This window comes from Ornithorhynchus anatinus, chromosome 20, assembly GCF_004115215.2.
Source record: "Ornithorhynchus anatinus isolate Pmale09 chromosome 20, mOrnAna1.pri.v4, whole genome shotgun sequence".
NCBI classification, from domain to species: Eukaryota; Metazoa; Chordata; class Mammalia; order Monotremata; family Ornithorhynchidae; genus Ornithorhynchus; species Ornithorhynchus anatinus.
Genome location: NC_041747.1, coordinates 5581499 through 5608585, shown reverse-complemented (window position 1 = coordinate 5608585; position 27087 = coordinate 5581499). Strand labels below are relative to the sequence as shown.

Genomic DNA, 27087 nt, shown 5'->3' with positions numbered 1-27087 from the left:
GATTTAATAGTAACTCTTTTACAAGAAGACCAGCAAGGATAGATGTGCATAAACTGCTATTTTAGGCATCGACAATTGAAATCATTTATAAGGATTACTATGGTAAAGTGCCATGTTCCAATGGGAATAATATTTTGACCTGCACCCAGTATTCCAACTATTTATCATATTGCACAACCCAGTTAACTTCCCATTAAGAAATGGGGCATGAGGGGTTTGTTGTAGGTAGATGATATTTTACGAACTGATAGGACTATGGAACTGGGTCCCTTTTGATGAACACATTTACTTTTTACCTTTAAGCTAATCAAAAAGCCAGGGGTAATCCACCAAAAAGTCATCGAAGAATTTTGAATTCCTTGGGTTTTTAGTATTTTAAAAACTAGTTTAAAAAAATGAGAATGCTCCAAATCAGTCTTGTGGGAATTAGATATATAATTCAAAAAGATTAAATTTGGAATGAGTCCACTAATTAGTAAGTTTATGGTTGTGTTCAACGTGATTTTTTTTATCTCCCTTGGTGCTTAGTACAATGCTTGTCACATAGAAAGCGCTTAACAAATACCGCAATAATTATTATTATTGTTATTGGAAGTCAAAATTAGGAATAAATAGTCCATGGTCTTTACTTTTAGCGGTAATAACTTAAAGGTTAGTCTAAATGGTGGGATGAGGATAGGAGTTAAATATAAGTGGAGCTTACTTCATCCTAGCAGCCCTATGATGCTGTCCTAGAAAATCTGATTGTACCATGAATTACTATATCATAGGATATGCTTTCCCATTGACATACATGGCATAAATTGGGACACTTTCCTGAACCTCTGGGAAAGTGTGAAATTTTTATATGCTATACGCCATTAAATTAAGCATCGCTAAACTATTGTTTAAAGTTTGTGAGGGTAATGCATAGCACGTCTCATTAACTGAGTTTTGAGTCTTTGCAGAAGGCTACAGAAATAACAGCTTCTGAGGACTGTAGTAGTGGTTACCCATTTTAGCAGATAATTTGTCCCACTTACGTTCAACAGCAGGCTTCTTCTTGTCTTCATAAAGTAGTTTCTAGCAGGCTAACCCCCGTCCTCACACTTTTGAACCTTCATCTCTTCAGAGTCTTCAAGAAATTTTGTAAATGCTACAGCTTTTTTTATGTGTTGGAATACTTCTTAGTCCCAAAGTCTGGTGGTGGAAACTTACTTTCTTCATCTGTTTGGGTAAATTCCAATGACAGTTTGGATTGTACAAGTGTGAGGTCTTTGTTGAACCATTATTCCTCAGAATGAAATGCAGTTAATTCATGGATAGCTGCATCATCCATTTTTCCCCAGTTCGGAAATTACCTTGCTAGCTGCTCACTTGAAAATCTGATAAACTGTGGGCAGAGCTTTTTCCAAAGTCCATTCATTATTGATGTTTTAATTTCAGCCCAGATGGGGAAGAGGCAGGAAGGGATTTACTTTTTCTTCTTTAACTATTTAAGTGCTTATTTGTGCCTGGCACTGTTCTAAATGCTGGGGTAGATTGGTTGGACACAGTCCATGTCCCACATGGGGCTCACACTCTTAGTCCCTGTTTTACAGATGGAGCAATAGGCACAGAGAATTTAAGTGATTTGCCCAAGTCACACTGCAAACAGGTGGTGGAGCCGGCATTAAAACCCAGGTCCTCTGACTTCCCGGCTTATGCTCTTTCCATTGGGCGACGCTGCTTCTGGTTCTAAATCCCATCAGATTGGGCTTGACTGGATTTGGAACCTGATTTCCCTTTTCAGTGTAAAACTCGGTTTGTCCTAAGTCCACTCAGACTACTCAACACTCATCCACCCGTTATCTGCCTCCCAAAATACAAGACCTAACCCCCATCACCCCCCAAAACACACAAAACTGGGACAGGGAACAGACCAGCTGAAGAGTCAGACTAATGCCCACCCCACTCACACCTCTGGACCACAAAAAAAACAACTTCAGAACCACTTTAAACAATGAATCTGCTTCCTGAAAGCAGATTCTAAGTAGGGTGTTAGAACGGTTTAGGAGGAAATAGAGCCAAATAGAACCCATACAAAGTTAAAATAGATAAAGAGAATCTTTTTGATTTCAATCATTCGCAATTCAATCAAGGGCAAAGATGCACAACGTAGTTATCATTTGAGCCAAAGTGGGGGGAAAAAAATGGAGAATAGGTTTTCTATGTTGAGGGAAGCAACAGGTTCATAAGAATTGCTAACATGATTTTGGCAGGCAGCCCACAAGAAATGCCAGGGTAGTGGTTGGAATATCAGGATGTGGTAGGCGTGTCACAACACAGCCTCCCACTTTGCCTGTCAGGTGACCGGTCCGGTGGTGTATGTTATCCATCTGAGCTGCAGGCTTCATGTGTTAGGACAGGCAGCAATAAAATTAAGTAGCAGACTGAAGAAAACAAGTCCTAAACCAACAAATGCACTAGTCGCAACTTGCCCGTTGCTTGTTTTTCTCCGTGTGCATTTCCCTATCCCTGTGCTCTGCTTTAAAAAGTGTTAGAGGCTAATGAAATTCAGCATATTGTTATTATAAAGTCCTTAAGAAATGCCACAGTCTTACTCTGCTACTAAATTCAAGATTTCTCCAAGGACTGTCTTGGATAGAGAACCAGAGAAGTATATGCTAGGTTGTGAGCAGCGTGTGGGACGGATGGTGCCTAATCGGATTTATCTTACATTTTCTGCAGTTCTTGGCTTATAAAGTGCTGAATAAATACCAGTTTGGTCATGGACAAAGAAACTCAATAAATCCCCTTAGCGAGATAACTGCTTAAGGCCTAGTTTGAAGCCCAATAGCTGCAAAGTTCTTATTTTAACTGCTTACTGTTTTTAACCATATTTGTGCCTGGTCAGGTTATTCTGAGGCAGAAAAGGAATCATAAAAATTAACTTAGAATTAGAAATTTTTCTCTTAACTAGACTCAGCTTGGCTTCAGAAAGAAATAAGAACACCAACTGAAAGGTAAAAATTTTAATAGATTGATCTTGGCATAAGTTTTGTGCACAGAAATACAGCACAGTTATAAAACACACTTATAAAATGATCATCAACAAGTTCTTCAATGAATATCTGTAGAGAAAAAATACCTGTTGATGTTTAACATGGTGCATAGCTATTAAAATTCATTTGACAGTGAAAGAACATTAATTTTCACCCACCATAACTAGGAATACAGTAGCTATTAGAACACTGGGTAAGGCTTACTCTACACCCATTTTTGTATTTGTTACTATGGAACTTGAATTTTTGTTCTCTTTAGGAGGAACCTGGTGAACATAAAGGAAGAGATGGGGGGATTTATTTGATTACTTGTCATTCTTTGGATACTTGATGAGCTTGAATATGGGCCCAAAAAAAGCTCAATTAGGATATTTTTTGTCGTATGAATCCAAGAAATCCTATTCACAGAGCCCTTAAGAAAACAGAGGGAGAGTTGAGCTGGGGCTAGTTCACCTAAAAGTTCCCTGTAAACATCTTCAATGACCACACATTCTATACAAGCGGTTTTTGGTTTTGGAAGAGATCATGCTTAACTAAGACTCCTAGATGACAAGACCAATAGAAAAAAGGAAGTTTTGATAGTGCCCCCAAGGAGTTTCTACACTTATTTTTTGGTGGTTTTAGTTCTCCCTCTCTTCTGCCTTAAGTGGCCCTTTTATAAGTAGGTGCCCTCTGCAATCTCAGACTAGCCAACAGTTCTAATTGTCCCCCTTATGCGAAGGGAATTCTCTAGCCAAGGGTTTGGACTAGACGAGATCACTGTTGAATTCAAGCCTTCCTTCTGTGTGTCCAAACTCTAGATTACCACCTGCCATCCCGAATGACCGACTCAGATTAGTTTCTCTTCATTTTGCAACTTCCACAGAAAGTAGATGCCTCACTCCCTTCAGTGGCAATGACTGAAGAATAACTCCACTGTTTTGTTACAAAGATATTTCACTCAATGGAAGACTTCAGGGATTTTTCTTCTATGAAAAGTGTTTTGGTACAAAAAGGTGATGGTTTAAGTGGGATTACTGAAATGTTAGCTAGCACCAGGTGTCTTCAAAACCCAAGGATATCTGAATAGCTCAGTCCCACAGAGTACAATACTGATTTGTCACAATACAGACACATTAATTACAAAATGTTATGCTTCAGGTGGACTGAGTCAGAGCCTCGCTACATCTTTTGTATAAAAATAATCTTCATCTGGAGTAGAAGAAGGAAACCCGTTAAGTGCGCTCAACTAAAACCCTCACACCGACGCTCCTGGAAACTGTTGCTGTCTCTGCTCCAAAGCTTGTTGACTCAGTAGCTGCTGCTGTTTCTGCAGAAAATGGACAACTTCCGGACTTCTTAACAGTGACTGAAAAGACAAGATCGATAAAAGCGGAAGGGTATCATCAGAATGGCACTGTTTAAGCCCCCATCTGTAGATAAAGAGCATTATCTTGATTTAACTCGTCATGATGGTACCTGAATCAAAACATTAAAAAACTGCATCAGGAGTTTACATTATGACTTAGTACTCTTTCCAGTTTACCATGAGGATGAAAACGGGACCCAGAAATAGTAGGGCTACCTCCTACGATGAAACAAATTTTAACACCGAAGCCCAAAATTGAGAAGCTGACAGTATTTTGCACACTGCTTTGAACGTGCCCTGATTATTCAGTCGATCCATCAACGGTATTTACTGAAAGTACTCAGTGCTTGTGAAAGTGCCATACAACACAGTTGGGAGACGCAGTCCCTGTCCCCAAGGAACTTAGGGTCTATGGGGGGGTGACAGATATTAAAAGAGATTAGAGATAGGAGAAATAGAAGAGTATAAAAATATTTGCAGAATATTGTGGGGCTGGGGTATCGAAGTGTCTGAGGGAAGGCTTCCATAAATACAAAAAAAGTAAACTAAGTAAATGAGAAAAGATCTTGATCCTCAGTATGACTGCTTCACAAGTGCACATGAACAATTTTCCAAAAAAACCTGTTATGTTGGGTGAAATGATCCTTCCATTTTGCAAGCCAAATTATCTAGTCCAGGTCTTCTAGATGAGACGTGTACCATTTTACAGTTCTGCATTAGTAATGATGTTCTAAGAACAGTTCCCATTAACATTTTAATATAAATGTGTCAAAATACAGCCACTGTGAACCTTCAATGATTGGAATTCCCCCCCGAAATACGGAGCTCTGCAACCGACTGAGCTAGTCAGAATTTTGAGCTCTGACTCTGATGCCTGTGGTCTGTGCTGTGGCAGGAACAGGGGGCGGGGACCCGAGCTTGCCTGGGAGGGGAAGGGTCAGCCAAGCCACCAGTCCACCAAGTTTCCGGGCCAAAGGACCAATTAAGCCACCACCGTGGGCAGGTGAGGTGGGCAGGCACAGGGAAGTGGTGACCCTGCTCGAATGGAAAATAGACATAAGAAGGACCCGGAGTGTAGCCCTTCATGGCCATCAGGTTGCAGGCCCAACTCACCAGCCTCTTTTGGTTTAACACTTGCTCTAGAAGAGTAGGCTTGGCAGGACGATCTCCGAGGGACCCTGTCCTCTGCTTCGCAATAGATACCGAGCCATCTGCGCTATCCTGAGAGTAATGAGAAGAGTGGTTAGTGAGTCCTAAAATTCCATTTCTGCTTATATTCTCTGATGGCAGGCATTTTACTTCTCTAGTGAGTTAGTGTGACACTTCGGGTTTCCCTTGCCTACTTAAAAGGTGGAAAAAAAACAACTGGATATTGCTATCAGCTCTTCTAATTTCTGCCAGACCAATACTTGTCCCATAGTCCAAGTCCTTCCAAAAGCACCTCTTCAGGACAGCTGCTTCAATTAATTTTTCTTTTTTTTTCTAAGGTCACAATTCCCCCACTTATGCACTCATAACCACCTGTATGTACGGATCAACTTATATATCCTACTGTTCCTGTACCTTTTCCTATCTGTAAATGAATTTATCTTCTCTACTAAACTGCCAGCTTCTTAAGGGCAGGGAATCCTATATTTTTCTGTGGTACTCTCCCAAGCGTTGACTATAATCCTCTGCACATAGTAGGGGCTCAAAGAACACCAATGATGGATTGAATTCTGGCTTTGCCAAGCACTTAGGTGGCAGGCTATCCCGCTGTCGGCGAAACTTTCCCCAGGACAAAGGCATATGAGACAAAATGGGGCTAAGGAGCCTCTCTTTCTTAATGGATGTCAACGATAAACCCCCTCTTCTGGATGTCACACTTTTTTCCTGCTAGATGACACCACAACTCCACTTCCTAAGGAAATGACTGTCATTCATTCAATCGTATTTATTGAAGGGGTGTGCGGAGCACTGAACTAAGCGCTCGGAAAATACAATTCAGCAATAGAGACAATTCCTGCCCACAAAGGGCTTCCTTGCCCACTTCAAATATCTCTCAAGAGAAGTCTTTTTTCCTTAACACCGGCATCTGAACAGAGGCACCCTTTGTCTATAGAATTGGGTGAAATGGCAGGAATTAATTCTACCTACAATATGTGGGCAATAGCCCTTAATATAGGCAGAGGCTAAGGAGCAAAAAGACTATATAGATGCCAACTTAAAGTGTGTTTGTTCACTTTACACCCACCAACTCCTCCCTTCATGTTCAGAAGGTGTTTGAACCAAACTGGAGTGTAAACTGGTGGGCAGGAACGTGTCTTGTCTTCTGTTGCCCTTCTACCATTTCAAGTGGAAACATCACTTCTCTAATACTCTGCCTCCGTCTACCACACCACTGTGAGGAAGTTACGACCCCACACATGCTGCTGCCCACTCTGAAGCAGGAAGCAACAATTCTCAGAGCTATCGACCTTAATGATCATTGTGGTAAGTGCATTACTACGTGCCAAACACCGTGCTGTGTGCTGGAGTAGATATAGGATAATCAAGTAGGACACAGTCCCTTGTCCAACAGGAGGCTCACAGCCCAAGATGAAGAGAATGGGTACTTTCTCCCCATTTTACAGATGAAGAAACTGAGGTCCCGAGAGGCCAAGTGACCTGCCCAAGGCCACCCAGCAGGCAAGTGTAGAGGCCAGGGTTAGAACCCAGGTTTCCTGACTCTCAGGTCTGGGCTGTAACCACCAGGTTTCACTAAGTTAGATGGCCCTTAGGATATGCTTTTCACTTTGTGAGAAGCAACTTGGCCCAGTGGAAAGAGACCCGGCCTGGGAGTCAGAGGATGTGGGTTCTAATCCTGCCTCCATCACCTGTTTACGGGGTGGCCGCAGTCAAGTTACTGAATTTCTTTTGGTGTCAGCTCCCTCGTCTGTAAAATGGGAATGAAGACGGGGAGCTGCACGGGGGCCGGGCCTGTGTCCAAACTGATTATCACTCTATCCCAGCGCTTAGTGATACTAATAATAATGGTGTTTGTTAAGGGCTTACTATGTGCCAAGCACTGTTCGAAGCGCTGAGACAGATACAAGGTAATCAGGTTGTCCCACGTGGGGTTCCCAGTCTTAACCTGAGAAGTGGCACGGTGTAGTGAAGCAGCCTGGCTCAGTGGAAAGAGCATGGGCTTTGGAGTCAGAGGTCATGAGTTCGAATCCCAGCTCTGCCATTTGTCAGCTGTGTGAGTGTGGGCAAGTCACTTAACTTCTCTGGGCTTCAGTTACCTCATCTGTAAAATGGGGATTAAGACTGTGAGTCCCATGTGGGACAACCTGATTCCCCCGTGTCTCCCCCAGCACTTAGAACAGTGCTCTGCACAGAGTAAGCGCTTAACAAATACCAACATTATTATTATTAGTGGATAGGGCCTGGGAGTCAGAAGGTCATGGGTTCTAATCCAGGCTCCGCCTCTTGTCTGCTGTGTGACCATGGGCAAGTCACTTCAGTTCTCTGCGCCTCAGGGACTTCATCTGTCAAACGGTCATTGAGACTGTGACCCCAACATGGGTTAGGGACTGTGTCCAACTCCATTTGCTTGTATCCCCCCCACCGCTTAGTACAGTGCCTGGCACAAAGTAAGCGCTTGAGAAATCCCATTATTATTATTAATAATCCCCATTTTAGAGATGAGGACACTGAGGCGCAGAGAAGTTAAGTGGCTTGCCGAGGTCACTCGGCAGTCAAGTGGCGGAGCCAAGGGCCTGGCACATAATGGGAGTTTAACAAATATCATTAAAGACAAGAAGGTGGGGATTGAGCAGTTCGGGGCGCTGGGGCATGCGATGGGGAGAGCAGCAGGAGGAAGAGAGGCATGCATTCATTTAATCCTATTTACTGAGCGCTTACTGCGTGCTAGGCAATTCAGCAATAAAGGGGGACAATCCCTGCCCACCCCGGGCTTAGAGTCTAGAGGAGGGAGAAGAGAGAGACCTCAAACCAAGCAGGCAGTAGGCATCAATATAAATAAATAGAATTACAGCTCTATCCATAAACACCTAAATGCTGTGGGGTGGGAGGGGAGAGCTGAGGTAGGCCACAGCGCTTAGATCCGTGCTTGGCACAGAGCAGGCGCTTAAACCAGTACCATGCATTGGTATTCACGGAGCGTCTGCACTGTGCACAACACTGTGCTGAGCGCTTGGGAAGGGCCAGAGAGGGGGGGCCCCCCTGCGTGGCTCAGGGGAACGAACCCGGGCTTGGGAGTCAGAGGTCACGGGTTCGAATCCCGGCTCTGTCCCTTGTCAGCTGTGGGACTGTGGGCGAGTCACTTCTCTGGGCCTCAGTTCCCTCATCTGGAAAATGGGGATGAAGACTGTGAGCCTCACGTGGGGCAACCTGATGACCCTGTCTCTCCCCCAGCGCTGAGAACAGTGCTCTGCACATAACATTTTGTTAATGAAATGTACATCGCCTTGATTCTATTTAGCTGCCACTGTTTTTACGAGATGTGCTTCCCCTTGACTCTATTTATTGCCATTGTTCTCGTCTGTCCGTCTCCCCCGATGAGACCGTAAGCCCGTCAAACGGCAGGGCCTGTCTCTATCTGTTGCCGACTTGTTCATCCCAAGCGCTTAGTCCAGTGCTCTGCCCATAGTAAGCGCTCAATAAATACTACTGAATGAATGAATAGTAGGCGCTTAGCCAATCCCAAGATCATTATCATCCTCACTCTGTGCCTCCCCCAGCGCTGTTCTCTGCCCCATAGTAAGCGCTTAACAAATACCAACATCATTATCATCATCACTCCGTCCCTCCCCCAGCGCTGAGAAGAGCGCTGGGCACCTAGTAAGCAGCAAGAGCAGCATCATTATTCTAATTCTTATGAATGAGAGGAGGGTATTCCGCGGCCGGGGGTGGATACCTCCAGTTTGACGTTGCCCCCGGGGGCGGGCGGGCCGGTCCCGGCGGCGGCGGCGGCGGCGGCGGAGCCGGAGGCCTGGTCGCTCTTCTTCTTCTTGTACTTGTCCTTGTACATCTTGTTTCGGTGCTTCTTGCACATCCAGGGCTTGCGCTGCTTGGCCACCTGGTCCGTGGTCTCGCTGCAGCCGCCGTAGGTGCAGGTCTTGCTGGCCGCGCCGCCCCCGGCGGCCTCGTCGTCGTCGTCGTCGTCGTCGTCCCCGGGGAGGCCTCCGGGCTCCCCGCCGCCGCCGTCCGCCTCCTCCGGGGGCTCCTCCGGGGGCTCCGCCTCGTCGTCGCCGTGGCCCGGCATCTCGTAGAGCAGCAGCAGGTCCCCGCCGGGGCCCGGGCCCGAGGTCGGGGCCCCGCCCGCCGCGCCGCTCAGCAGCAGGCTCAGCAGGGACGCCGCCGGACCCGACCCCGACCCCGGCTCCCGCCCGCGGGCCTCCAGCGCGCCCACTGCGCCTGCGCCGCCCGCCCCGTCTCCTAGGCGACCGACCCCGGCGCGGCGGAGTCCGGGGGACGGCGCCTGCGCGCCGGGTTTCCGAGGCGACGGCCAACGGTGGGGTGACTCCGGGGGGACAGCGAGCGCCTCGTTTCCGAGGCGACCGCCAGGGGTGGGCTGAGTGCGGGGGAAGGCGAGCGCCTCGTTTCCGAGGCGACCGCCGGTGTGGGTGTTGGGGGGAGTCTCGGGGACTGCGCCTGCGCGCCGGGTTTCCGAGGCGACCGCCAGGGGTGGGCTGAGTCCGGGGGAAAGCGAGCGCCTCGCTTCCGAGGCGACCGCCGGTGTGGGTGTTGGGGGGAGTCTCGGGGACTGCGCCTGGGCGCCGGGTTTCCGAGGCGACGGCCAACGGTGGGGTGACTCCGGGGGAAAGCGAACGCCTCGTTTCCGAGGCGACCGCGGGTGTGTGTGTTGGGGGGAGTCTCGGGGACTGCGCCTGCGCGCCGGGTTTCCGAGGCGACCGCCAAAGGTGGGGTGCGTCCGGGGAACTGCGCCGGCAGGAAAGGGAGCGCCTCGTTTCCTAGGCGACTGCGGATGTGTGTTGCGGGGAGTCCGGCGGACTGCGCCTGCGCAACGGCGGCGGTCGCTTAAAAGCCCGCGCCCGGTTTCCTAAGTGACGGCCAAGGTGGGGGCTGACGCTGGGGAGCTGCGCAGGCGCGGCCGGGACGGCGGCGGGGAGGTGCGCATGCGCGCCCGGCTGTGGCGCTTTGGGGCGGCCGGTCCTTGACCTCTGTCCCCTGGTAGGGTCACCGTTTCCTCTAATAATAATAACGTTGGCATTTGTTAAGCGCCTACTATGTGCCGAGCACTGTTCTAAGCGCTGGGGTAGATTCAGGGTCATCAGGTTGTCCCACGTGAGGCTCACCGTCTTCATCCCCATTTGACAGATGAGGTCACCGAGGCCCAGAGAAGTGAAGTGACTTGCCCGGGGTCACACAGCTAGAGAACTTAAATATATGATGCCTCTGGTCACAGCGATAGAAGCAGCGCCCCCAGATGCTCCCACGCATAAGATGATGTTGCGTGTATGTATCTGTATATATAATAGTTTTTGTTGGGAGCTTATTATGTGTCAGGTACTGTACTAAGTGCTGGGGTGGATACAAGCAGATTGGGTTGGACCCAGTCCCTGCCCCTCAAGGGGCTCACAGTCTCAGTCCCCACTTTACAGATAATTCACTGGTTCACTGGTATTTATTGAGCGCTTACTATGTGCAAAGCACTGTTCCAAGCGCTGGGGAGGATAAGAGGGCATCAGGTTGCCCCACGTGGGGCTCACAGTCTTAATCCCTATTTTACAGATGGGGGAACTGAGGCACAGAGAAGTGAAGCCACTTGTCCCAGGTCACACAGCTGACAAGTGGCAGAGCCGGGATTTGAATCCATGACCCTCTGACTCCCAGGCCCATGCTCTGTCTACACCATGCTGAGCACTTAGTACAGTGCCCTGCGCTCAGTAAGTTCTCAGTAAATATGATCGAATGAATGAATATGATGAGCATGGGGTGCTTGTTCACACTTTACACCCACACCCCAAGAGGAGGAGCCTGTCCCGTAATAATAATTGTGGTATTTAAGGGCTTACTTTGTGCCAAACACTGTACTAAGCACTGGTGTGGTTACAAGATAAGTAGGCTGGACACAGTCCCCGTCCCACCTGGGGCTCACAGTCAAAGTAGGTGGGAGAACAGGTGTTGAATCCCCATTTTAGAGCTTAAGGAGACTGAGGCCTAGATGAGTTCTGTGCCCAGGTATCGAATCCCTATTTTGCAGTTGAGGAAACTGAGGCACAGGGAGGTTAGGTGACCCGCTCAAGGTTCTACAGCTGGCAAGTGATGGCTGGGGGGTTAGAACTCAGGTCCTCTGGCTCCCAGGCCCATGCTTTATCCATTAGGCCATGCTGTTTCCCTTCTCGCATCCCCAAATTTCAAAACCTGAGCCATTTTCCCTCTTCCCCCATTCCCACGCTTTGGAAGCTGGGACATCTTGGTGGGTACAGAACCCCAAACACTAGACCTTGAAGGCAGAAGATTAATAAATCAGTAGTGCGCACTGAATGCTTTCTCGGTGCAGAGCACTGTACTAAACATTAGGAGGGCACATAGGAGTAAACACAATCTCTGCCCTCAAGGAGCTTACCATCTAGCTGGGGAGACAGACACTAAAAACGAATCACAGGTAAGGGCAGACACCCCAGCATCACTTCCAGAAGCAATGGGTTAAGGAGCAACTCTGCCTCTGGCAGGGGTTGCCGCATTTCCCTCACAGTTGGCCCCGAATTGCACTGTGATGAAACGATGCAGGGTGTAAATTTTTTTTTTCTGGTGTTACACATATAAATATCCTGAATGTGAACATTTTGGTTACCGGGTTGCTGTGGTGATGAGAAGTTTTGCAGGAGCTAGTGGGAGTGAGCCATTTCATGGCATTCAGCCCCGATTCAATTCCACAACTGTTGTCCCACTGAGATAAGGCTGAGCCACCCGTTCTGCTCTCTTCCCTGAACAGGTGGCCAGGAAGCAGAAACTGAGCTTTTCTTGACGTGTGTCCCTGGGGTAGCCTGACTTTGTATTCGGAGAAGACACCGCTGATGGTGAGATTCGCGTGTGTGTGTGTGTGTGTATGGCTGTAACGGCCCATGAGAAAACCGCCTGGCCACATAATCATAATGATTATAATACGTTGCTTTTGTATAGTCCTTTAATTCCCAAAACACTCTCCCAATTCTTATCTCATTTTTGCTCCCACAGCAGCCCTGCGAGGTAGGTAGAAGAGTCAGGGGTTAGTATCCCCATTTTCCAGATGAAGCAACTGGGGTTAAGTGACTTGCCCAAGGTCACGCAACAGGTTGGTGCCAGAGGTTGGACTCAAACCCAGGTCTGTGGCTTCCAGGCCAGCGCTCTTCCACTATGCCAGCTTCCTCCCCACCAATCGATGGTATTTATTGAGCGCCTATTGTGTGCAGACAACGGTACTAAGCGGTTGGGAGGGTACAATATACCAGAGTTGGTAGACACGTTCCCTGCCCACAACAAGCTTAGAGTCTAGCCTTGTACGAAAGTTGGCTGGTGACACGAAAGTTGGCTGGTGATCAATCTCGGACTCTTTTTCCTGCTTCTGGTGTTCCACTGTCAGCCACCATTGTCAGTACCATCAGCAGCATCAGGGACTGTACTGAGCGACTATTGTGGGCAGAGCAAGGACTAGCCACTTCTGGATCATACAGTGGATGAAGTCCCTGCCCTTGAGGAGTTACCCTCTAAAAAAGGAAACGAGTGGACACAAATGATCACCTGGTCAGTGGGTTAAAAAGTAAGAAAACACAAGTAAAGGATTAAAAAGAATTTGGTAGTTAACAAATAGTGGCTTTGGTTGGGGTGGGCAGAGTAGAGCTAGCAGTGGTGAATGAGAATAATAATTGATAAAATAATAATGATAATTGTGGTCTTTGTTAAGTGCATACTCTGTGTCAAGCACTCTGCTAAGCACTAGAGTAGATGAAAGATAATAAGGTCCCACATGGGGCTCCCAATCTAAGTAGGAGGGAGAACAGATGTTGAATCCCCATTTAATTGAGTGGTTTCATGATGATAGAATAGGAGACTTCATTATGTGTCATTAGCCTCAGTTTGCCCATGTCCTAAGGGTACATTCAGAAGTTCGAGGTTTGCCCATGTCCTAAGGGTACATTCAGAAGTTCAAGTTGAGAAACGATGTGGTTATCGAGCAACGGAACAGACCCAGCCACTGATTGCAGAGGATTGCGTAGCCTTTTCCAGGGACACCTCCGAGCTGGAGGCAAAAGCGCAACAACCGGGATAAAAGTCACACAAGATTGGTTTGGAAGGAAACGCTTAACACTTCCAGCAGATGTGCCTTAAATACCATATTGAGGATCATGTCAGATTAAACGATGTAGAAATCGAAAAATCGGCAGCTGTGGATTCCTGGGACATCTGCTGGGAAATGTCAGTACCTCTGAGGGAGAATGCAGCAGAAGTAAAAAGGCAGCTTGGGCCAGCTCTAAAATATATAAACATTTTCTTCCTGAAGATGCCAATTCATTTAGTCAGTAGAGCGCTTTCCCTGTGCAGAGCACTGTCCTAAGCGCTTGGGAAAGTGCAATGCAGCATCAAAGAGAGACAATCCCTGCCCACATCGAGCTCACAGTCTCTTCCAATGAAAAGGATGGAAGACCTGTTGGACTTCATCGTATGACGAAGCTGACTGTCAGTCAACAGCATTAGCCCTCCTGTCTAAACTTGCTGATTTCTTACTCCAATCCAGCCCACACTCTTCGCTCCTGTAACGCCAACTCACTCACTGAACGTCAGCCCCGTCTGTCTCGCCGCCGACCCCTCGCCCACATCCTCCTTCTGGCCTGGAGCTCCTCCCTCTTCATATAGGACAGCCGATCACTCTGCCCACATTCAAAACCTTATTAAAAGCACAACTCCTCCAAGAGGCCTTCCCCGACTAAACCCTCATTTCCCCTGCTCCCTCTAAGCCACTTATGAGCTTGGATCTCATCGTTTAGCACCCCACCCTCATCCCCACAGCACATATGTACATATCTGTAATTTATTTTAATGTCTGCCTCCCCCCTCTAGGCTCTAAGCTATTTGTAGGCAGAGAATGTGTCTTTCAACTCTGTTGTGTTGTACTCTCCCAGGTACAGAGCTCTGCACACAGTAAGTGCTCAGTAGGCATCGCTGATTGATTAGCTAAGGAAAATAACCTGCGGGTTGTGCAAAAAGCAATGGAAAGGGGAATAGTCAGAATTTGCAGATGGGATCACGTGACATGCATGGGTGCCGTCGTTCCCTAATACTGTAAATGTGGAGTAGCTTTCTGTGTTCTTGCTTCTTTTTAAGGGAGAGGCAGGGTGGCCTAGTGGAAAGAGCACAGGACTGGACATCAGGAGACCCGGATTCTATTCTTGACCCTGCCACTTGCCTTGGGCAAGTCACTTAATTTATCTGTGCCTCAGTTTCCTCATCTGCAAAATGGTAAGGAACTACTTGTTCTCCCTCTTAGATTATGAGGCTCATGTCTGATCTGATTATCTTGTATGGAGAAGAGTGTTTGGCACACTAAAAATACTTAATAACTACCCTCATTATTATTATTATTGTTTTTAAATTTAAGGCTATCTATATACAGTTTATTTTAAGCTTCCAAGAGTTTTAGAGAAAAGTATAAAAATAAGTGGGCCAGGAAGGCAGATAAAAGATCTTGTCATGAGCATTTTCTAGAACTACAAAACCAAAAAGCAATCAGGAAAGAGAGAGAAGAGTGGATTGAATTTTATCTGTGCCCAAGGCCAGATTTTCATGAGACATGATGAGCTCTTGATGTTTTCCCCATTACAATGAAAGAGGACAGCTTTTGGCTCTCTGGGGCTTGTGCCCCCTGAACGATCATCCCTCTGCTCTCTTCCCCAGGGATATTCCTTTCCTGGTGCCAGCACCTTCCTAGCTGAATTCAAGCTGATAAAGAGTGGAGGAGGAGTTAGGCTGAGGAACATTTTGCTCCCAAGAAATCAGGCAGTGAGCCTAGCACGACTTGATTCCTGGACTTTCACAGCTCTTTACTGTCCTTAGTGAATCAGAGGCTAGCAACAGTTTTCCCCTCCTTTTGAAGTCCCTTGTGAATTTAAGTGCACCTTGAAATCCCATATAGGTAGAAAATTATTTTATAGCTGTCATCCTTGTCCACAAGAGCATCTACCTTGTGCCAAACCCTGAGTTTCTGTCTCTGTCTTTAGTGCAGCAGCTTGCTGCCTCTTGTCTCTCCTCTCCGTGTTACATTATGTATTTGTCATACATATGTATGTGTACATTATGTATGTGTTAGTATTTGTTAAGCGCTTACTGTGTGTCAAGCACCGTTCCAAGCACTGGGGTAGATCCAAGCAATCAGGTTGGACACGGTCCATGTCCCACATGGGGCTCACAGTCTTAATCTCTATTTTACTGATGAGGAAACTGAGTCACAGAGAAGTGAAGTGAATTTCCCAAGATCACAGAGCAGACAAGTAGGGGAGCCGAGATTAGAACCTTCTGACTCCCAGGCCCATGCTCAATCCACTAGGCCACTCTGCTTCCCACACAGAAGGTGACTGTAAACACATCCAGATTTTCTGACATTTTTTGCTGGTACACAGGAGTTACAGCTAAGGGAGTGAACTACTCTTAAGTGAGGCAGAAAAAGTATTTTCTTGATCTCGAGTCAGATTTCTTCTGCAGCCTTGATTAGAGGCTGAAATAGTTCGAGAGGTTCAGAAGGGCAGAGTTTCTGCTGGATTTTTTCATTATTCAGTTTTCCAGTTTCGCTATGAAGGTTCAGGAGGGCCATAAGATATGCACATTCTACACCTTCACATGGTCCAAACCCAAACAGCATAATCCAAGAAGTAATGAAAAAGGCCTTTAATATTGAAAAAGGTGTTAGTTCTTTGCAATCAGACGGCATTTATGAGTCATCTGTCGGCTCATGGCACTGTTAGGGGCTGTGCAAGGGAAGTGAAAAAGATTTCTTTCCAAATTTGTTGGGAGTTAACAGTAGGGTACAGCTAGGCTACTCACTCTGTTTTCTCTGTTTTCTAATGTGATCGATATTTTCAAATACACCATTGGTAGAAGGTGTGAAGATTTTAGAGGATGCTAGTCTTCTTGTGCCTTGCGGGGGTGCTATTATTCATCAAGAGACAACTCTGTCAGGTGAAACAGAGCCGTGGGGTGAGTGTTGAGCAGTGGGAGCTGTGGGGAAGGAGAAGTCTCGGGGGGAAGGATGGCCGGGACTCCGGTGGGGTCTTGACTGAAGAAGCCCGGTGGAGGAGAGACAGCCAGCCTACCGCTCCTGGCTCCTTTGATTTTTATTTATTTGTTTTTTAACGATACTTGTTAAGCACTTTTAAGCCTGCACTCTACTAAGCTCTGGGGTAGACCGGCAGTGGGGAGAGTGATTGCTGTTTCTTAGCAGAGGCTTTAGGTAGATCGGGACACCGAGAAGTAGCTGTGGGAGAAGTGAGAGATGCTGTTTTGTTGACAAGGGAGAGGTCATCAGTGACAGCTCTCTCAAGGGCCTCGTTGGCTTCCTCGATGTTCTGCTGGCTTCACGTCCAGGCTCTCCTTCTCAACTGCCGCTCAAGAAGAGGACTTCCTCCTGTCCTTTAAGTCTAATCTTCCACCTGACTTTGGATCCCACCCGGGCTCTCTACCCTCCACCGCTGCTCCTGTATTACTGGTCTCCTCAACCTCCCCTTTTCCTCCAGCTCCTTCCCCTCTGCCTTGAAACAATTGCAATCTTCCACGTTCTGAAAAAGTCATCCCTTGGTGATTCCTATTCCTTCCAATAAGCCCTACAGACCTTTCATTCACAGATCTATCCAGTCCCTTCCTGAGCATACTGATATTTTCTGATGGCACAACATATCTTTGGTAATGAATTCCGCGTACTTCTCACCTACGGTGTGAGTCTTCCTTTCGTTTGGGTGGTTGGGAAGCAAGCTGAGTGTCTCTGCCTCTCTATGTGTTAGGCTCTGTGTGTGTATGTATGCTGTACCTGTGGCCTAGATTCTCTTTTGAGGAGTTTGGGGAATAGTTGTTTATAAATTGGGCCCTTGGTCTAGTAACGGAGGGCAACTGGGACAAATCTTCATCCGGAAAGGAGTAGAAACTGGCAAATGTGCCATCGTGCCCCTGGGTCAACTAAGGACCCTGTTTTCCCCCTTGTAATGATTTGAATCTTTGTTGCGTGAACTCCCACTTAGAGCAGAGCTTGCACTTGTCCGGTGGTGGGAAGCAAGCTGGGCAGGGGCAGTGACCTGACTAGTTGTCTCCTGAGTGTCCTATTTCTGAGGCAAATCTGATAAAAATGATTCAGTCTTTGAAGGTCAGCTAGGGTCAGTGAAGCGCTTAGTAAAGAAGTGATACATTAATCTTCATGTATGGAGCCTCTCCGTGCTGTTTCAAACCTCAATCCCTTCCTGCACCTAAACAATCCGAAACAATCCTACCATATTGACCAACATATGTGGGAAGCTTCTCCCCTACCCTATTTTTCCCCTTCCCAGGCCTGCCGTGTCTTGTGTCCATCAGCATCAGGAGTTCAGGACCTCGTGGACATGACTGAATCACTCAACTCTTATACCTGGGTTAAAGCCCCCTTTCTTCCACAGCTCCTCCTTCCCTGTTTACTAGCGTTCTTTCCCTTTTTTTTTTTTTGTTTAGTTTAATTTAATGGCTAATGAGAGTTAATTACAGTGATTGCACAGTGAGTTTCTTCCTATTCCCGCTACTTCTCCTCTGGGATTCTTAACTTGGAGCACACAGCCACAGCCTGGCTGCTGTCAGCTCAAACCGGTGGCCATTGTTTTTGAAAAATAAAGCCAATGATTCATGAAAGACATTCAAGACTCGGCATTATCCCTTCCCTTTTTTGGTTTCTGAGAAAGAATTCCCACCCTTGTCCCTAGCTGGAATTTTGTTCAGTCCTTTTGGAAGGAGTGACATTTTTTGCAGACTGCCAGGATCCAAGCCTCAGAAATTTACAGGTCACACTATCCTGCTGCTGCTGTTGGCTTTTTTTGCTCTCTTCGGAGTTATCATTACATGGGTCTCGGGGCATCTTTCATAAACACATTGTTCTTTCCACTTTTTCACTGGGCACAGTCTGATATTCTAAACTGAATGTGCTGTGTTGTCACTGGGTCTTTAATTTCATCACTTTTTTTGTCTGATTTCCTCTGGAAAGAAAGCTATCAAATTGTCCCTTCCCCTTCCTATATGCCCTCTGCTAATTACAGCTGATACTGGAGATTTCAAACCAAGTAGGCAGCCGATCAGGGCCCAAAGCATACTCATTACAGTTAAGCACTTTTCAAATCCCCACATCCTTATGCTTACATAGCTTATATTCCACCCGGTATAAAGTGAGACAGAGAAGGGGAAAGAGGGAGAGGGGGGACAAACTGGAGAGACCCCTTGGCTCTTAGTTCAACCACCGGTAATAAGCTGCAAGATCAATTTCAAGAAAAATATAGCCAAATATTCCTTCCAACAGTGAGCCTGCTGTTTTAACACAGTCCTCTAGAATGCTTTATAAATCTGTAGCAGAAGTAGTCCATTTTGGGGATATAGCTCAAGGAACTTCAGTAATGTTTAAATACTTAGCTTATTTTTCCTTAAAAGACATGAAAAAATATTCCTTCCATTTCTTTAAGCTCTTTTGGAGCATTTTCAGGGTGAGTAGAAAGAGAAATAGGTTACATGAATAGCATGACCAGTAGAGGTTTCGTCTAAACTGTGAGTTATCCACAGCTTTATTATGAGAGATTAATAAAGTGGTGAGGGATTAATAAAACAATGAGGTTATATCTAGTGCAGGAGCAAATAAAATCTCTGGAACAATCTGATCTGATTTGCATTGAAGCCCCAGTGCCAGTACCTTGCCCAATTTAACATTTATTAATCAGAAAGAGAGTTCATTCAGAACCTTGCAAAAATGAAAGCGTCTGTTTCTAATCTCCCCTGTGGTACATGGAAATCACATTTCATTATGACAGAAGTGCTTCATTCCTGGTTCTTATTTACATAGCATGCAGACATAGTGTGATTACAGATCATTATTCTTAAATGCATTAGTCACTGTAGAACTGAAGTTTTAAATTTCACATCAAACTCATCAAGAAGTGGAAAAAACGACGGCGGGTGGAGGGGAGGGAGGTGGGGATTTTACCCCTTAGAGTCTGTGGCTGTTTTGGTGCCTTGTACTGTTGTGTTTTCCAGGGAAGGAGAGGCAGAGGAAGGTTCAGATGACTCTGTGGTCTATCTTTGTAGATCTGCTGACATTCTTTTCTGGGAGAATAATTGAATCTTTGCTGTCTGATAGAAGGTCCCTGGAATATCAGGCAACAAAGTAGCTGTGTGGGGCATAAATTCAGCTAAGAAAGAACCCAATTGCAAGGTCAAACAAGTCTTTAAGAACTTTCTGTTTGGCCGTTTTCTACAGGGGAAACTAAATAAAATAATTTATCCAGTAATGCCTAACAGCTGAAATTTTGCCATTCTTACTTTCAAGGAGGAATAGACCATGCTGGGGGAAATAGGTGAAGATCTAAAGATCTCAGAGAATTCCTGCTCTAAAGAAAGGGGGGAGAAGTAAGCTCCCTTTGGACCCATCTAAAGAATTTAAAAAGGAAAAAGAAAAAGATTAGAGAGAAGGTTAAAGGGGCAGCAGAGAGATTTGTTTGGGGCTAATATATTTCATGAGCAGCACTGTGGCCTAGTGGATAGAACAGGGGCCTGGGAGTCAGAAGGCCCTGGATTCTAATCCTGACTCTGCCACTTGTCTGCTGTGTGACCTTGGGAAAGTCACTTAACTTCTTTGTGCCTCAGCTGCCTCATCTGTAAAATAGGGATTAGGACTGTGAGTCCCATGTGAGGGATGACCTGTGTCCAATCTGATAACTTGTGTCTACCCCAGTGCTTGGCACATAGTAAGCACTTAACAAGTATCATCATCATTATTATTATTCATATATTAAACTTATTCACTGTTATATTGCTTGTGGAACTGTCCAGAGAGAAACCAGCATTTGTGGCATTAGGAAATCAAGGTATTTTTAGAACTCATTCTCAATCCTAATTAGCCTGAGAGTTCATTAGTAAGCGATGCCTCTGAAGAAGTTGAGTTGAGAGCTCAACTCTCAATATGAAGCTCACTGTGGTGGGCCAGAATGCATGGACATTTTTCAAGCAATTATTCAATCAGTTAATCAGTGATATTTACCGATCCCCAGTTGGGTGCTGAGCACTGTTCCGAATGCTTGAGAGAGTACAGCAGGAGCAAGATTTATGTTTCCTGCCCTCAAGCAGATTATAGTAGTAGGAATGGAATTTATTAAGAATTTAGTTTGTGCAGAGCACTGTAGTATGTGCTGAGAAAAAAAAAATACCCCAGTGAAAATTAGCCATGGGGGAGACAGGCAGACAGACCATTTTGTTTTTCAAATAGTGGAAGCTTTTTCCAAAAATAAGGGATCGGACATGATGCCATCATCAGGCTGCCAATAAGGGATCTTTGCTTCCGAGTTTCTGGCGTTCTTATCACAGTGCACAGACTGCTTAGCTACCGGGTTAATCGAGGAAGGGCTATCTTGTTCTCGGCGTCCTGCCTGTAGGCCAACAGGCATAAATAAAGTATAATAAAGGCTCTTTGGACGGTAGAGGGTTTGGTAGTTATTTGCTGCTAAGGAAATTGTGGAAAGAAAGTCTATTCCTTGGCCACTGCCAGCTGGTGCTGGTTAGAGGAATGAACCTGTAACCTGTTTCAACTGTTGGTGGCAATTTTATAACCTGTGGCTCTTCAGACTGCCCCATTACAACCTAAGGTAATGAAAAATCCACTTCCATACTTAAGAGTTCAATTCACCAATTGATTTATTTTCATAGCACTGGAGACCACCAGTGAAGAGATTTCTTCATTACTTCGGTCTCTGCATTAGACGGAGGAGGGGGGAAAAGACCGAAAATGAGGTTATCTTGAATCAATGAATGGGTAATTACTGTTTGCTCCTTTTTTTTTTTGACTTTTGAACTATCCAGTTAGCCCAAGTAAAACTAAAAATGGTTATCAAGATGATGAGTGAGATAATTAATCACTCTCATTTGGTGTGAACCAAAGTAATTAGGGAAAGAGAACTAAAAAAAAAATTCACCTACCAAGAGGAGTTTATTTTTGTTTCCTGCGGGAGAAAGAAGCAAGGCAACTTGGACTGGAGCCCGAAGGATCCTGGGTGCAGATGAAGAAGATAAGCAGGGGATCCCCTTTGAGGAAAGGGCTACATAAGTAGGTTGGCCATTCATCTGGATTTATCCTGGGCAGACTGGTTTGCCTGGTTAGTTTTCCTCCTGATCTCTATGGGTATGAGAAGCAGCGTGGCTAAGTGCATCAGAAGGGCCTGTGTTCTAATCCCAGATCTGTCACTTGTCTGTTCCTTGACCAGGGGCAGGTCACATAACTTCTCTGTGCCTCAGTTACCTCATGTGTAAAATGGGGATTAATACTATGAGCCCCACATGGGACAAATACGGTGTCCAACCTGATCAGCTTGTATCTACCCAAGGGCTTAGGACAGCTCCCCACACATAATAGGTGCTTAAATACCGTTATAATACTAATAATAGTATGGTTACGGCACCAACTACCTTTATGTCCGATATTTTAATCTCCTTTGCCCAGCCTCTCTCCTGCTGCCGACTTCCATGGCTCAGAAGTCATGTTGGTGTTCACTCTGAATAAAATGGTTTCGAAGCATGTGAAGCGACTTAGTCCCCCCCGGAGAAGTGCTCCAGGTTTAGGTGGCCTCAAATGGACTTCCCCCAAATGAGCGCCTGATGTCATCACAGTACCCTGCAGGTCTAATACAGTGCGGGTGACGTCACGGGCTTCTCGATGTCCGGTGCTCTAGAATGTCATCATTGGCCACCCTAGAGGAAAACCTTGAAGAAGATGGTATTAACAGAGTTATCCGTGTTTGGGAGTCCAATCAATGATGTACTCTTGATACCTGCCGATCTTAGATCAGAATTCTGCCTTTGTTGCTCAACATGAGACTTCAGTGTGGTCGTTTTCCCCGTGACTGTGATTGTTTATGCTTTCTTTATTGAATGGGTTAAAGCCTTTGTCAGGTTGAGAGTCCCAGACCCTGCTTAGTGGAATACGATAGGTTGCCCCAGCAGAAGGTGATAATGAAGTCAAGGTTCCAGGTGTCCTTCAGATTCCCCAACTTTCATATGTTAATAATAATAATAATAATAATGTTGGTATTTGTTATGCGCTTACTATGTGCCGAGCACTGTTCTAAGCGCTGGGGTAGACATAGGGGAATCAGGTTGTCCCACGTGGGGCTCACAGTCTTAATCCCCATTTTACAGATGAGGTAACTGAGGCACAGAGAAGTTAAGTGACTTGCCCAGAGTCACACAGCTGACAAGTGGCGGAGCTGGGATTTGAACTCATGACCTCTGACTCCAAAGCCCGTGCTCTTTCCACTGAGCCACGCTGCTTCTCTATATGTTCTGCGCTCCCCTATCAGAGAGGGAGCCAAGTCAAGGGAACTCACAGGGAGGCTAGGAGAGGAGGTTTAGAAGCATCTAAATTCTTTTGACATTGCCTTTCATTGTCTTTTTGCCAAATGCCTCAGCCTAATTCTCTGTACTGGGGCCAAGGAGGTGCACGTGTGGGCCTGAAGAGGAATGGAGGGAAGATGAGCCTTCTTCATCTCCAGGCTGGGCTACAGTGGGGCTGTCATTGTAGGGAAGAGGGAGGGGAGCAGTGAAATGGTGATGTTTTGTTTTATGGCATTTGCTAAGCGCTTACTCTGTGTCAAGCACTGGGGTCCATACAAGTGTATCAGGTTGGACACAGTCCCTGTCTGTATGTGGGGCTCACAGTTTAAGTGAGCTCATCTTGAACCAAGCATAGATATGCTACTGCAGGGAGGTGAGTTGGGCTATACTTGAGTCATTGAGCTCCATCACGGCCAGCAACTTTCTGTCCATTCCTAGACCCGGCCGCAGACCTGACCCAACTCCTTGGCGTAGGCAGTGCAAGAGAGTGACACTACCACATAGTGGAAGCAGGTCGTCCATCTATCTGTCGGTGAAATACCCCCAGAAACACAAGAGGTCTTTTAGTCTGACTTCACATGTTCCATGCTTTGTGTTGGCATGAATTGAGGGCAACTATAGATCAAAAATAGAGGAAGTTTTATGTTTTACAATTCCATGATAACTCAAGGAGAAAACCTGAACATCAAGAGCCCAGAGCAATTCTGTCTTAATGGTTATAAATAACCAACCTATTTTTGCCATTCAACTAGCTGCTCCAGGGTGTAAAATATAGGGCCTTCCTCCTTTTAGACAGCTATTGCTGGGCGCATCTCTGAATAATAATATCATTTAAGTGCCAAGTACTTTTTGAATCATGGAACTGGAACAGACCACCCATCCCTTTCAGAGAGAAACTAATGTAAAACATGCCTGTTAAATAACTCTCTGTCCTAGCCCAAATCCAGGATTTTACAATCTTGCTGTCATCTGGGTTGGAAGATGCTCATGACTCAGACATTTGTTTAGGGCTTTTTCAAATACAAATCTCATGCACTGTGTAGGACCATCTCAAATCATCCCAGACAGATGAGGGGTTATCATTTTTTTTTTTTATTTGTTAAGCGCTTACTCTGGATTAGGCACTTGACTAAGCACTGGGATAGATTTATTCATTCAGTCATATTGTGTGCTTACTGCATTCATTCAGTAGTATTTATTGAGTGCTTACTATGTGCAGAGCACGGTACTAAGCATTTGGAAAGTACAGTTCAACAACAGATAGAGACAATTCCTGACCACAATGGGGTCACAGTCTAGAAGGGGGGAGACAGACATCTAAACAGGCATCAGCATCAGTATAAATAGAATTATAGATATATACACATCATTAATAAAATAAAAAGAATTATAAACATGTACATATATACACATGTGCTGTGGGGTGGGGAGGGGGGTAGAGTAGAGGGAGCGAATGGGGGCGATGGGGGGGGGCCAGAGAAAAAGGGGGGCTTAATCCAGGAAGGCCTCCTGGAGGAGGTGAGCTTTCAGTAGGGCTTTGAAGGGGGGAAGTGTGCTACTTTGGTGGATTGGAGGAGGGTAGATATTACCTAAATGCAACCTTATCAGGTCGGACACAGTCCCTGTCCCACATGGGGCTCACAGTCTTAATCCCCATGTGATAATGGAGGCACAGAGAAGTGAAGTGACTTGTCCGAGGTTACACAGCAGACAACTAGTAGAGCGGGCATTAAACCCATGACCCTCTCACTCCCGGGCCCATCCTCTCTCCACTACACTAGGCTGCTTCTCTAATGACATACAGAGTTGTCTCTTGGTTCCAAGCCTACGTTGCTGATGGTAAGACTTCATCCATGGGTGGGAGTGTCATACTGAGAGAGCTCTTATGCACTTCCTCATCGTGCCCATGAAAATTCAGTAGGGCATCTTTTCTGGCCCCCCACCATTCGAGGTTAGGCAAAGACAGAGAGACACTCAATTGTATTATAAGATGACATGGTTTTAGCAACACTTATCTCACAGGGGAAATTAATTTGAGATGCAAGGCCCTAGGAGATCTCCTAATGAAAACACTGCTACCAGTAGCCATGTAATTGTGTTTCCAATTCGGTACATCCTGGGGAACTTTCTAGTAAGTCTTTTAGAAGTTAGCAGTACCCTTGGTAAGATATTTCATTTACTGTTAATTTTTCAATGTTTTTCCTCATTATTTTTTACTCCGTCTCTTTGATAAAGGAAAAAAAAACCTAGAAGAAAAACCATCTGAATACCATTTTAAGTGCTTTGAACTAACTGTCTTTGATTGCTAGGGGTCTGAATAGTAAATCTCTTGATAGTTTAAAAACAGGTAATAGACTGATTGGTGGCTGCTGTTTCAGAGAACTGATGGAGGGAAAGCCCCTGAATGAAAGTGAAATTTAAAAAGATAAAATGGAAAGACCTCAAAAGTAGGCTAATGGGTTTCAATCAATCAGCAATCTTGTTGAATTAATTCATTTAGTTGTATTTATTGAGTGCATACTGTGTGCAGAGCACGTTCTAAACTCTTGGGAGAGTACAATACAGCAATAAACAGACACAGTCCCTGCCCAAAAGGAGCTCACAGTCTAGAGGGAGAGAGAATGGCTACTTTGTGCAGAGAGAATACAGTAGAGTCATTGGACGTGGTCTTGTCTCCATTTAAAAGGGCCTTTTAAACTGACCCTTTGTTTGCAGTCCAAATGGTCTTAGTATATGAGCAATGGAAATGCAAACCTGGGTTCTAATCCCACTTTCTTCCTGTTTGATCTTGGACAAGTCATTTAACTTGTCTGTGCCTCAACTCTCATCGCAAATTGGGGATTCAGTACCAGGTCTCCCTCCTGCTTAACTCTGTGAGCCCTATGTGGGACCTGATTATTCTATATGTAGCCCAAGTGCTTAGTTCAGTGCTTGGCATGTAGTAAACACTTAACAACCAATACTACAGGTTTTATGCTGGTATAGTGATCCCAATTCTCAGAGGAGGGAGGGAAGGACAGAAAGAAAAGAAAAGGGAGTGGGCCTGATGTGCTGATTACCCCCAGCCCAGAGACATTCCTCAGCAGTGTGAGCAGGGGTTGGTCTGGTTTACGCCTTATCTATTTCGTTGAGAATCCAGTGGTATTAAAGAGCAGAGTCATAGCAAGGTAAACCAGGGTGACTTGACCCTGGGACACCCCCTTCTTCCCCCCCACTGCCCCAGGATTCCCCAATGAAGCTCACTAAAACCAGGGCTGCCATCAACAAAACCCTTCTCAATATTACCCTCCATATTAATACCTTGAAGAAAAAAAGGGCTTAAGACTAAACAGCTATCTGTTGAGTTTTATTAAAAACCAAACATTAATTTTGAGCTAGGTGCAAACCATTCAATTGTATTTATTGAGCACTTACTCTGCGCAGAACACTGTACTAACTGCTTGAAAATGAGTTTGGTCTGGGCTTCAAGGGGCATAGAGGGGGGAGACACTTCCTTTTATGCTGTATGTAGCCAGGATTGACCTAGTGCTCCCCTCCTGTCTGGGAGGGATCCAGGACTTTAAGGTTAAATAGACTGATTTAACCCTATTTTTTTTGTGTGTGTGTTTAAGAGAGAGTGGGAAAAGGAGAAAGATTCCTTGTGTTTGGGCTCTTGTATTAGCATTGTTTTTTTTTTTCTTGGGCCTGTTTTTAAGAGAAAAAAATAATTCTGCTCCACAGCATCCACCGGCCTTTCCATTTGTTGATAAGAAAATGTGACTCATAAGCAGCTTTGTTCCACTGCAATAGGATTTGTCCTCTGAATTTTGATTTAGCATGAAATGATATCAGGAGAGAACATTCCTAATATTGTAGTCATTATAAAAAAATGAATCTAAGGCATAATCCTTGTAAATCTGCTTTTTAGGGACCAAATCATAAATTCCATCATAAGCTCAGGTGTGTCAAAGTACTTTTAAATTCATCACAAGACAATCAAAAAAGTTCCCATGTTCCTTTTGTCAAATGAGACAAATGTGCAGTGGCAATTTCTAAGTGATATATGGTGGCTAAGAAACTGCCTCTTGTGGTTTGGCTCTAAGCCTCATCTAATTACTCTCTCTGAGCCCACATCCTTTTTAATTAGAGAGAGCCAATGCTCAA

General features: G+C 45.6%; 2 protein-coding genes across 2 annotated transcripts in view; one reads left to right on the top strand and one right to left on the bottom strand.

Annotated features, from left to right (window-relative positions):
• Positions 1–2978: 2978 nt before the first annotated feature.
• LOC100080809 (regulatory factor X associated protein) lies at positions 2979–10495 on the bottom strand. Its single transcript, XM_029048534.1, has 4 exons — positions 10446–10495; positions 9272–10328; positions 5485–5592; positions 2979–4371 (listed from the first exon to the last, which is right to left on the bottom strand). The coding sequence occupies exons 1-4, from the start codon at positions 10493–10495 to the stop codon at positions 4261–4263; spliced, it is 1326 nt and encodes a 441-aa protein (XP_028904367.1). The 3' UTR covers positions 2979–4260.
• SPART (spartin) overlaps positions 10482–27087 on the top strand; it is a 185212-nt gene continuing 168606 nt past the window's right edge. Inside the window, 2 exon segments of the mRNA XM_039915002.1 lie at positions 10482–10548; positions 12317–12401. The gene's annotated coding sequence lies outside the window, so the exon portion shown is untranslated.

Bases quoted from the DNA above. Each gene is read 5' to 3' on its own strand.
- LOC100080809 (XM_029048534.1), bottom strand. From the start codon at position 10,495: ATGCGCACCTCCCCGCCGCCGTCCCGGCCGCGCCTGCGCAGCTCCCCA. The intron at 10,329-10,445 runs GTCAGCCCCCAC...GCAGTCGCCTAG, and splicing joins CGCCTGCGCAGCTCCCCAGC to GAAACGAGGCGCTCCCTTTC. The intron at 5,593-9,271 runs GTATCCACCCCC...CATTACTCTCAG, and splicing joins GGGGCAACGTCAAACTGGAG to GATAGCGCAGATGGCTCGGT.